The 12,508-nt window shown below is 41.9% G+C and overlaps 1 protein-coding gene across 5 annotated transcripts in view; it reads left to right on the forward strand.

The window, feature by feature from the left end:
• The first annotated feature begins 1,086 nt into the window (after positions 1 to 1,086).
• Positions 1,087 to 12,508, forward strand: part of EXOC4 (exocyst complex component 4) — a 578,416-nt gene continuing 566,994 nt past the window's right edge. For 4 of the 5 annotated variants that reach the window (XM_043520885.1, XM_043520887.1, XM_037889375.2 and 1 more), the window contains exon 1: positions 1,108 to 1,258. In XM_043520885.1, coding sequence (XP_043376820.1) covers positions 1,176 to 1,258 — 83 coding nt within the window. In that variant the 5' untranslated portion in view covers positions 1,108 to 1,175. Of the gene's footprint in view, positions 1,259 to 12,508 lie in introns of all 5 variants that reach the window. The other variant, XM_007055935.4, reaches the window with a different exon arrangement.

A 12,508-nucleotide genomic window follows, 5' to 3' on the forward strand; every position in this document is an offset into this window, starting at 1 on the left:
TGACAGTGGACGAGAAGCTGGATATGAGTCAACAGTGTGCCCTTGTTGCCAAGAAGGCCAATGGGGTTTATAAGGCCAATGGGGTGTATTTTGGGGTGTATAAGTAGGGGCATTGCCAGCAGATCGAGGGACGTGATCATTCTCCTTTATTCAACATTGGTGAGGCCTCATCTGGAGTACTGCGACCAGTTTTGGGCCCCACACTACAAGAAGGATGTGGAGAAATTGGAGAGAGTCCAGCGAAGGGCAACAAAAATGATTAGGGGACTGGAACACATGACTGATGAGGAGAGGCTGAGGGAACTGGGATTGTTTAGTCTACGGAAGAGAAGAATGAGGGGGGATTTGATAGCTGCTTTTAACTACCTGAAAGGTGGATCCAAAGAGGATGGCTCTAGACTGTTCTCAGTGGTAGCAGATGACAGGACAAGGAGTAATGGTCTCAAGTTGCAGTGGGGGAGGTTTAGGTTGGATATTAGGAAAAATTTGTTCACTAGGAGGGTGGTGAAACACTGGAATGCATTACCTAGGGAGGTGGTGGAATCTCCTTCCTTAGAAGTTTTTAAGGTCAGGCTTGACAAAGCCCTGGCTGGGATGATTTAGTTGGGATTGGTCCTGCTCTGGGCAGGGGGTTGGATTAGATGGCCTCCAGAGGTCCCTTCCAACTCTTATGCTTATGCTCAAATAAATCGGTTAGTCTCTAAGGTGCCACAAGTCCTCCTGTTCTTTTTGCGAATACAGACTAACACGGCTGCTACTCTGAAACCTTCCAACTCTGTTATTCTATGATTCTAAAACAATACATAATAATAACAATTGGGTGACGCTGGGAATACTGAGGCTCTTGAATCGGGCACGTCAGACTGGCTCCAAGCCCCTCCCACTAACCTCTTCCAAGGCTAGAACATTTTATGCCAAGTTCGCCCAGATCAACTCCGTTTCACCGACCAGCTACCTGAGCCTGGGCGGCAGGAAACAGAACGCTGTGGAAACTACAACTCCCAGCGTGCCCAGGGCCCGCCCCACACGGTGCAGAGACGCTCGGTAGCCCATATCCCGCCTCCTCTCGGCTCTTATTGGAGTGTTCAGTCCCAGTCGCTCCACTCCCTCGATTCCGATTGGTCGACCTGCAGCCAGCCAGGGGGCGCGACCCTGTGTATGGGGGTGGGCTCAAGATGGCGGGAGAGGCGCCTGGGAGATACAGGAGCACCATGAGCAAGAGCAAGGACCCCTCGGGCCTGCTCATCTCTGTGATCAGGTACGGGGGCTCGCAGGCCCCCCCCCCGCCGCCGCCGGGGATGGGGGCGGCACGTCCCTTCCAGGCCCCTCTCAGCAGGGCTCGCTGGGCCACGCTTCCCCGCAGGCCCCCGGGGGAGCTGCCGTTGGGGTGGCCCCCGAGGCCCGGCCCCCGCCGTTGCAGCAGGGACCCTCTCCAGCAGCGGGGTGCCCACGGCCACGAGAGGCGCCGCTTGTCAGAGCTGAGGGCGCCTGTGGTGCCGTGACTCCAGTGACCCCCCCCCCGGATTTCAGGGACCCCTGCACAGCAGCTGCAGGAGGCCCCCATTTCTCGGGGGTGGGTGTGTGTGTGTGGGGGTAGACGGCTTAGCCTCAGGGGGGATCTCAGGCTGTAGCTGCCGGGGACCCCAGGCTCTCAGAAGCCGCTCACACCACTGGGCGCCAGCGTGCCCTGCGGCCGGGGGGTACCCCCCTAGTTATCAGAGGTGCTTGTCTGACACAGCGGCCCTCGTGGGCATTGGGGGGGGGTGGCGTGTGTTGCCCACATAATCACAACAGCCCTGTTAAGTCCCAACGGCTCTGACAGAAACAGGGCTAGAGGCCGGGCAAACCAAGCAGGGCATCCCCCCTAAGTTTTTAGGAAGCCCATCATTGGGAGTAAGGGCATCCACATGCTCTGTGGAGGCTGTAATGTGTAATAGGTCCTACCTCCTTTCCCTATCCATTTCCTTGGTTGACTTGATTGAAAAAAAAGGACCTAAGGATCTTGTGACCACAGCAGACTCTTTCTCACATGCCCCCCGTACCCTATTCTGGGCAACAGGACTTAGTCAGGACCATTCTCGTGATGTCCTGGAAGGACTGGGAACCTCTGTATCAGTGTTTGCTGGAGCGGCCTTTGAGCTGATTAGACGAAGGCTGGTCTAAAGCACCGGGAAGTGTACATGCAGTCTCATATCCTGTTATAAACCACAGTAATTGAAAAGTTGCTGCTTTCCAGGGATTGTATTGTATTGCCTTGCAGGGGATGAAAAGGAGAAACTGCAAGCATGTCAAATCATATTGTGACTCTGCTGTTTTTTGGCTGCACTCACTCCTACAACCCCTCCTCTCTATGTCAGAGGATGATCCAGCTACTATGCCTGGAGCTGTCTGATCCTCCTCACTCCACTCCACTAGTTTCCCTCTATCTCTTTAAAAAATACTTTTAAAATCACATCCTTTTTATGCTGCTTATAACCAGTGAGTTGGCAGCCACTTTCCCTCACTGGTGTTTACTAATGCCAACCTCTCACATACTGATGCTTACTAATATCATTATTTGCTGTCCCCACACACACACATCATATTGTAACTACTGTGCATTATGGGATGGTTGCATTAATAATGCATTATAAAATTCAGTGGCTTTGTATCATATACCTGGAATAAACTATAAAAATAATTTGCATTTACACAGCATTTCTTAAGGATCTTGTGCCCTATACAAATGGTAATGACTGGAAAACAATCTGGTTTTCTTTAGTGTCCCGCAGGCGTAGGTCAGTGATTGGACACTAGATGCAGAGGACTCTGAGTTACTACAGAAATTTTTTCCCAGATGTCTGGTTGGTGGATCTTGCCCACGTGCTCAAGGTCTAACTGATCACCCTATTTGGGATCGGGGAGTAATTTTCCTCTGGATCAGATTGACAGAGATCCTGGGAAGTTTTCATCTTCCTCTGCAGTATGGATAGGTCACTTGCTAGTTTGAACTAGATTAAATGGTGTATTCTCTGTATCTTCAAGTCTTTAATTTAAGATTTGAGGATTTCAGTAAGTCAATGAGAGGCTATGGGTAAGTCTGTCACGAATGTCATGGATTCTGTGATTTTATGAGAGCTCTGCGACTGCCTCAAAATTCCAATAATTCAGTCCCGGGTGATAGGACTTGGTCTTCAGCTCTGGGTGGCGAGGCTCAGGCTTCGGTTAAAGTCAGAGCCTTGCCACCTGTAACTTAGGTTCACGGGGCCCCTTGGGGTGTGGGGTCCTGGGCAATTGCCCTGCTTGCTGTGTACATTTTGATTTTATTTTTTTTGCTTGCGTACTGGCCATGAAATAAAAATACACATCCCAAAATCTTAGCCTTATGGGCAGGAGTAGGTGGGTGAGGTTGTGTGGTCTGCAGTGTGCAGGTCAAGACTAGATGATCATGATGGTTCCTTCTGGCCTAAAACTCTATGGGTATGTCTACACTGCAGTTAGACGCCTGTGGTTGGCCTGTTTCAGCTGACTCGGGCTAAGGGGCTGTTTAATTGTAGTATAGATGTTCAGTTTTGAGCTGTAGCCTGACCTCTGGGATCTTTCCATCTTGCAGGGTCCTAGAGCTTGTGCTCCAGTCCTAGCCTGAATATTTACACTGCAATTAAACAGCCTCTTAGCCTGAGCCCTGTGAGCCTGAGTCAGTTGGCACAGGCCACGAATGGGTTTTTAATTGCAGTATAACCATACAAAAAGTGTGTATGAGACCACACAGAATTCCAGAAAGATAGCAACCCTTAGTGGACAGTTGTTTAGATCACATCTAAGGCATGTTGTATAATCTTTCAAGCATCCCAGATGTGTAACGCTAGTTTTTTAGAGTGTGTGATGGTAACAAAATAAGAGGCACAAATAATAATAAATACAGTGAGATGAAATGAGGTGGATTTCTTCAACACACCTGAAGTTTTCTGTGTCCTTGATTTAAATTTACCACCCAAAAATACATTAAATTATTGAAAGCCAAAGAAATTAATAACCTAAGTGCATTTTGTTGCAGTAGATGACCAAGTTGTAGAGTCCCGTTACAAGATAACTGCAAGAATTCATTTGAGGGAACATGAAATGTCTAAGCAAAAACTAACTGTGTATGTGTGTGTGACATGTTTATAGTGGGAAAACCAAAAGTGGCCCTAACATAAAATTCATATTGTGAAGTAATTCTTTACCATAGTTTATTAATGACAGCTTCAAAAATTTTAATAATGTAAATGTGACCACCTTTTACTACTTAAGTTGTTTTTAGTGTCACTGAGTGTGGATAGTGAAATTGGATGAATCATGTTTATTTTCTGTTCCTGTTAAGTTTCACTTTATGGTTCTCAAACCCAATGCTCTTGGGTTGAGATTCCAGCATAGCAGGGAAGATTTAAATCTTAAAATTTCCACAGTTTTTAAAAACTGAAAACCATGTCTGTTTATTTTAGATGTTGTCACATCTCCTATCCCCCTTTTTAACCATACTTAAATTTGGAATCCTTTAGGTTTATAGTGAAATATCTAATATTGTTATATGTTTATGTTTTACCTGTCTAGGAACTTTCATTATGGTAACAGTGCCTCTATAAAAAGAAAAGGAGTACTTGTGGCACCTTAGAGACTAACCAGTTTATTTGAGCATAAGCTTTCGTGAGCTACAGCTCACTTGCATCCGATGAAGTGAGCTGTAGCTCACGAAAGCTTATGCTCAAATAAATTGGTTAGTCTCTAAGGTGCCACAAGTACTTCTTTTTCTTTTTGCGAATACAGACTGACACGGCTGCTACCCTGAAAAGTGCCTCTGTAGATAGTTTAGGCCCAAACTTTCAATTTAACATTTAGATAAAATACTGCGTGAAAATATTAAAACGTTCTAGTGAGTCATGACATTTAAGAAATAAAAAATCAATGGAAGCTGTTCTTGTTTTGAATCTAAACATTCCCTGCAGTGTTTGCAATCCAGACATCATAATGAACTAGTTCATGGGAATCTGAACGTAAAACTGATTAGCAGTGAAAGGAAATCTGATCCATTAATAACTTCATTTTCTAGTTGAGTGCAAAATGTAAATGGCATAAATGGTGGAAAGGAAGTTATATTATTCAAATTCATTCTCTATGATCTTTTATTAGTAATTAAGATAAAGATGAATGTGCTGGACATCTAATGACATTTCCATGCCGGTTGTTTGGCATATCTAGAAAAATACAAGTAATTTTTATATATGATTATTGTTATATTTGAAGTAAAACTGAAGGAACCGCATTTGAGCTCAGATGAGAGCCAACTGAGATGATGTCAAGGAATGTTTGCTACATGGGAAAGATACATGGCTGTTAGGGAAAGCCATATAATTTTGAGCTTGCAGTAAGATATTGCCAACTATAATAAGCAAAACTCTTAGTTATTTTTGGTGTAACTCCATTCATGTCCAGTCTTTTATTTGCTAATCTCGTAAGGCTGTTGTAAAGCTTAAAGGGACATCATCAACTTGAAATTTAGTTTGTTTAAAATAAAAAACTTAAAATAATTTAATCTCTACTAAGCCTGCGTCCAAGTTCTCATGCCAGTTTTTCTGATTTTATAATCATGGTTTCCTGTTTGTTTAAATGTGAAAGACCCACACAAAAAGCAGGGATAACTTGATGAATTTCTTTGAAACAGTGAACTGGATCAGGATCTAGATAAAAGAGAAATCTTCTTAAAAGAACGTTTCCAGAAAACCAGTCTATTTCCAATGCAATGGGCTATGTATCAGAAAAAGTGAAACTGACTATACATAAAATGCTGTCAAACACAAAGAACTGTAAATGAACAGGGAAACAGAGAACATTTGAGAACCCAGTCTTTCATTTACAGTACTCTTAGGTGTTATTTGTAACAATAGTAGGTATGCTTTCAGAAAAAAATATATCTTTTTCAAGTTGACAGTGTCCATTACATTTTTGTTTGCAAAATGCTTTGAGATTTGGATACCCTTACTCTTGTTGAGTAGCCCATTACTTATTGAGTATGATTGATATTGAATATTGTGCCATCTAATGTGATATTAGTGCCAGGAGCCTAGGAATTGGAACTTTTGGATTTTATTTCTAATTTGATGATTTCTTACTCAATGTGAATAAGAGCATCAGAGCCAGATTCTCAGCTAGTGTAAATTGTCAGACCTCTATTGACTTGAGTTGATCTATGACAATTTACACAAGTTGAGAGGATAATTTAGTGTAGTAGCATCTGCTTCATCAGGATATCTTGGGGGATTGCCTGTCATTGGCCCTCTGAGTTTTCTAAAGGTGGTCTTGTAAGGGTCCTAAGATCCACTTAGACTGTGCCAGGGTCAAAAGCTCTGTCCCTGCAGGGTTTAGAAACTCTAGAATGACCTCAGTCTCTGGGTCATTTAGAAACACCACAGTATCTTGGGATGCAGATAATCAGGAAATTGAGGGATAGTCCATAGAAAGGATTAGTTTGTGTCTCAATAAAGTAGTACTGTGTTACTGTCCCCAGTTAGTGGCAATCCTTCCCATTGCATTGGGAATAGACTGGTTTTCTGGACACTTTCTTTTTAAGAAGATTTTTCATTTATCTAGGTCCTGATCCAGATCATCGTACAGTACCACGTTTGCTCACAATAACATACAAAGTAGGCAGAGTGGAGGAGATTATCTAATGCAGGGCTTGAAAACTTTGCTGTACACCTACGAGGAGCTGGGAGATAAAGTGGTATTGTACTAAAGCACTGTTTCTGTGACCTGCTGTGAAGCACCCATTTTTTATGTTGGCCTTGTCTGCTAGGTAGCTATTAAATTCAGGAGGAAGAGTCATTGAGTGGTTAGAGCAGCTGACTGCTACTTAGGCTCATATTGTGAGAGCTGAGCAAGGTTCTATTATTAGTGGCTCTGCCACTGACTTGCTGTGTGGTCTTGGGTGGGTTCCATCACCTCACTGTGCCTCCATTTTCCTATATGAAAAACCGGGATATTGCATCACAGACGACACAGTACACCCATAACATGTGGTATAAATAACTAGACAGAGTGTTGTACTTAATAAATATTTGTCAAGTACACGGATGATAGGTGCTAGAGACAGGTGCATTATTGCATCTGGATGTTCCCCCTCGCTGCTGCTGCTGCTCTCTTCCCCTCTGGCTGCTTACAGGGGGATCTCCATTCTGTCTTTCCCCCTTGCCCTCGTGGATGCTGGAAGCAGCACCATTAGCAGTCTTTCTTATTCTCATCCCATTTCCCTCCTGCCTTGTCAGAACAGCAGAATAAAACTGAAATGATGGCAGGGCAGGGACTGTGTTTTTAATATTGGGCCTTGCATTGTGATGTTTAGAGTAGGGCACTGGGAGTCAGGTCTCTTAGGGCAGGTCCACGCAACAGGGTTAAGTCGACCTAAGTTACACAGCTCCAGCTACATGAATAACTTAGCTGGAGTCAACGTACCTTAGGTTGACTTATTGCGGTATCTACACCGCTCTGGGTTGACGGTAGAAACTCTCCTGTCGACTTACCTTACGCGTCTCATTCCGGTGGAGTACCGGAGTTGACGGGAGAGAGATCGGCGGTTGATTTAGTGGGTCTTCACTAGACCTGCTAAATCGACCCCTGGTGGATTGATCGCTGCAGCGTCCATCCACGGTAAGTATAGGCAAGCCCTGAGATTCTGTTCTCGGCACCACTATTGATTTTCTGTGTATTCTGAAGCAAAATGCTTATCCTCTCTGTGCGTGGTTTACCCATTGGTAAATTGTGCATAATAATCATAGAAATGTAGGACTGTAAGGGACCTCAACAGGTCATCTAGTCCAGTCCCCTGCACTGAGGAAGGACCAGGTATTATCTAGACCATCCCTGACAGGTGTTTGTCTAATCTGTTCTTAAACCTCCTGTAATGGAGGTAATTTGTTCCAATGTTTAACTACCCTTACACTTAGGTAGTTTTTCCTAACATCCAGCCTAAATCTCCCTTGCTGCAATTTAAGCCCAGTACTTCTTGTCCTGTCCTCAGTGTTAAGGAGAATAATTTATCGCACTCCTCTTTGTAACAACCTTTTTTGTACTTGAAGACTGTTGTCATGTCCCCACTCAGTCTTCTCCAGACTAAACAAACCCATTTTTTTGTTCAGTCTTTCCTCTTAGGTCATGTTTTCTAGACCAGTGGCTCTCAACCTTTCCAGACGACTATACCCCTTTTAGGAATCTGATTTGTCTTGCATACCCCCAAGTTTCACCTTACTTAAAATCTACTTGCTTACAAAATCAGACATAAAAATACAAAAGTGTCACAGTACACTATTACTGAAAATTGCTTACTTTCTCATTTTTACCATATAGTTATAAAATAAATCAATTGGAATATAAATATTGTACTTTTCAGTGTATAGTATATAGATCAGTATAAACAAGTAATTGTCTGTATGAAATTTTAGTTTGTACTGGCTTTGCTAGTGCTTTTTATGTAGCTTATTGTAAAACTAGGCAAATAGCTAGATGAGCTGATGTGTCCTCTGGAAGAACTCTGTGTACCCCTAGGGGTATGCATACCGCTGGTTGAGAACCACTGTTTTAGACTTTTAATCATTTTGTTGCTCTCCTCTGGACTTTCTCCAATTTGTGCACATCTTTCCCATACTGTGGCACCCAGAACTGGGCACAGTACTCCAACTGAGGCCTTATTAGTGCTGAGTAGAGTGGAAGAATTACTACTTGTGTCTTGCTTATCACACTTTTGCTAACACATCCCAGATTGATGGTCATATATTTTGCAACAGTATTACATTGTTGACTCATATTTGGTTTGTGATCTACTATAATCCCCAGATCCTTTTCTGCAGTACTCCTTCCTAGGAAATCGTTCCTTCTTAAGAGTAGTACTTTGCATTTGTCCTCATTGCGTTTCATCCTGTTTAATTCAAGTAAATTTACTTAATTAAACTTAATTTCTCAAGTTTGTCAAAATCATTTTGAATTCTAATCCTGTCCTCCAAAGTGCTTGCAACTCCTTCCAGTTTGGTATCATCTGCAAACTTTATAAAAGTACTCTTTATGCCATTATTTAAATCTGTTATAAAGAGATTGACTAGAACTGGATCCAGGACAAATCCCTGTGGTACCCCACTCAATATACCCTTCCAGTCTAATTGTGAACCATTGATAACTACTCTCTTGAGTACAGTTTTCCAGCTAGTTGTGCACCCACTTTATAGTAGGTTCATCTAGGCTATTTTTCTCTAGTTTGTTTATGAGAAGATCATGTGAGACAGTATCAGAAACCTTACTAAAGTCAAGATATATCATGTTCACTGCTGCCCCCCCATCCATAAGGCTTATTATCCTGTCAGAGAAGAATATTAGGTTGGTTTGACATGATTTGTTCCTGACAAATCCATGTTGCCTGTTACTTATTACATTATTTTCTTCTAGGTGCTTACGAATTGATTATTTGCTCCATTATCTTTCTGGGTACTGAAGTTAAGCTGACTGGTCTATAATTCCATGGGTTTTCCTTATTCCCCTTTTTATAGAAAGGTACTATATTTGCCCTTTTCCCATTCTCTGGTATCCTGTCCTCCATGAGTTCTCAAAGATAATTGCTAATGGCTCAGAGATCTCTTCAGCCACCTCCTTAAGTATTCTAGGATGTATTTCATCAGGCCCTGCCGACTTGAAGAGATCAAACTTGTCTAAGTAATTCTTAACTTGTTGTTTTCCTATTTTAGCCTCAGATCCTACCCCATTTAGTCTGGTAGTTGTCCAATCATTGTTAATTTGTTATGGTGAAAACTGAAACAAAAAAGGCATTTACTACTTTGGCCATTGCTGTGTTTTCTGTTGTTGTCTTTCCCTTCTCATTGAGTAATGGGCCTACCCTGTCCTTGGTTTTCCTTTTGTTTCTTACATATTTATAAAGGATAACAAGAAAGCATTTTATATCCCTAGCTAGTTTAATCTTGTTTTGTGCCTTGACCTTTCTAATTTTATTGCTACATGCTTGTGTTGTTTTTTATATTTATCCTTTGTAATTTAACTTAATTTCCACTTTTTGTACGACTCTTTTTTGAGTTTCAGGTAATTGAAGATCTGGCTGAGCCAGAGTATCCTCTTACCATACTTTCTATCTTTCCTACACATCGGTAAAGTTTGCTCTTGAGCCTTTAATGCCTTTCTAAAAACCCACCAACTCTCTAGAACTCTTTTTTCCCCTTAGACTTGCTTCCCATGGGATCTTCTTTAAGTCCATTGTCTTTATTCTGCTGTTTTCCCCCATACCATTCCTTAGAATCATGAACTCTCATTTCATGATCACTTTCACCGAAGCTACCTTCCACTTTCAGATTCTCAACTAGATTCTTCCTATTTTACACTGCTTTTGTATCTTTTAAACATGTTGTGAAGTGCTTTGAGATCTTCCAATGAAAGATACTGTGAAAGTGCAAAATATTATTGTTGGAGGCCAAGAGCCAGCTGTTACAGAGGTCTAATGTTAGTCCCATCTGCCTTCATACTGTTTCTTTAAAATGTAATGAATTGGATTGAGAAAATTCTGATCAACTGATGCAAGACAATTTGGGGAATATTTTCTTATCTTGCAGAGGACAAACACGTGTATTTATATTGATTTTTCCTAACCTTTTGTTTTGTCTGTAGTTCATTGAGGCAGCTTTTGTACTATGAAACAAGCAAGCTGGCATTTAGCAAATGCTATTTTTTGAGAGATCTTGTCAGATTTTTAGTGGGTGAATGTCTGCCTTTTATTTATTGTAAGACGTTTTTCTTTCCAATTAAAGGCTGCTATTTTTAAGAAGTGGCCTTTAATAGCTGGTTTAATTGGAAAAACAATCTTTGGTTGTGACTTGATAAGACTTTATTGTAGTCTAGGTGCAAAGCTTTCACAGCGGCATACGTACGTACAAACACACATCTGGATGTAAAGGAGAACTGAGGGCGCAAGTGGAGATATAGCATGTTACCAACTTTGTTTCTAAAATGTGTGCTTCTATAGATGTAAATCTGAAAGCATAGTATTCTCACACATGTAATTCCTTTTCTCTCTCTGTATATAAAATAAATACTCATTGGTCTGTTCTTTTATTCTTTTCAAAGTGAACTTTGCTGAATTCATTCTTACTAATGACCTGGCATTTGATCTTCTCTTTCTGTTTAAGAGCATAGAGCTGATGTCCCAATTCATGATTTATAGCAAGAAAGTCCAATATATAGCTGTTGCACTCAGAGTAGCATGCTGGAACTCCCATATTCACCACTGTCAGCTCAACACCTGGAGGAACATCTGGAAGACAAAGACTTTGAACTGGGGAAGGGTGGTCCCAGGCTGGAAGGTAATCCCAGCCTGTGTATTGAGGAACTGTAACCTGTTTGTACCATCTCTTAGGGTGAGACACTGCTTGATTCAAATCCTGCTTAGTTTGTAGACTTAAACTGCAAATTTATTTTTGTTTCTTAAGTAACCAACTCTGATCTCTGTGCCTGCTACTTAGAATCACTTAAAATTTGTCTTTCTGTAGTTAATAAATCTTTTATATATTTTTCCTAAAACAGTGGATTTTGGTTGAAGTGCTTGGGAAATCTCAGCTCAGGTTAACAAGGGCTTTTGCATGTCCACTACCATTTTGTCAGAGTGGCGAACTACTTAATGAACTTGCACTGCCCAAGGGACCCTTGAGCAGTATAAGACAATATAGTCCTGGGGTCCAAGGCTGGGGAGCTGGAGGGAATTGGCTGGAGTCTTTCTGTAGTGGGTTCATGAGTGGCTGGGAAATCATTTGTGTAACGCAGTTGGATGTGTCCCTGCCTGTGGAAGTCTGTGTAAGTGCAGTACTTGTCAGAGGTTTTCACCTTGACATCACCATCACAGTGTGAGAGGCAACCCAGGTTGGCGTGGGACAGAGAACTCAATGGTCCCACAGTCCAAGTTGCACCCTAGGGACCCCATCACAATAGCTGTTGTCCTCATTTCTTGTATCACAGTTAGGATATAACTGTCACAAGAAGTATAGCCCAATAATTCTGATCTGTATATGCTGCAACATTTTGTAAATCTATTTCTATCACAAGCAGTGTTCTAAAACATTTTTAAAAAGACCCTTTCTCCAAGTGTTAAGACCAGCAGCCTGAAAGTTCACAGGATAAAAATATTTATCTCTGTATATAATCTGTGAACTGAATTGTAAATAATAATTTAGACTTTCTGTATTGCCCTCCCTGCTGAAGGGATGCCAAAGCAATTTTATAGACTGTATACATAGATTGACCCTATACGAATCTGAACTAAAATGCGGCACTTACTCCTCATGAAGCAATCACACTACACAGAAGCTTAGGACAGTGAGCGTGAAATGATACCTTGTCCAGCTGAACCTCCAAGGAATTTTGTTTGTAATACTTTGGCAGAATGCAGTATTCAGATTTGGGCATCTGGCCACAATACTGCGATTAACAGCCTTACTCTTGCAAAACAATCAAG

Source organism: Chelonia mydas, chromosome 1, assembly GCF_015237465.2.
Source record: "Chelonia mydas isolate rCheMyd1 chromosome 1, rCheMyd1.pri.v2, whole genome shotgun sequence".
Lineage (NCBI taxonomy): Eukaryota > Metazoa > Chordata > Testudines > Cheloniidae > Chelonia > Chelonia mydas.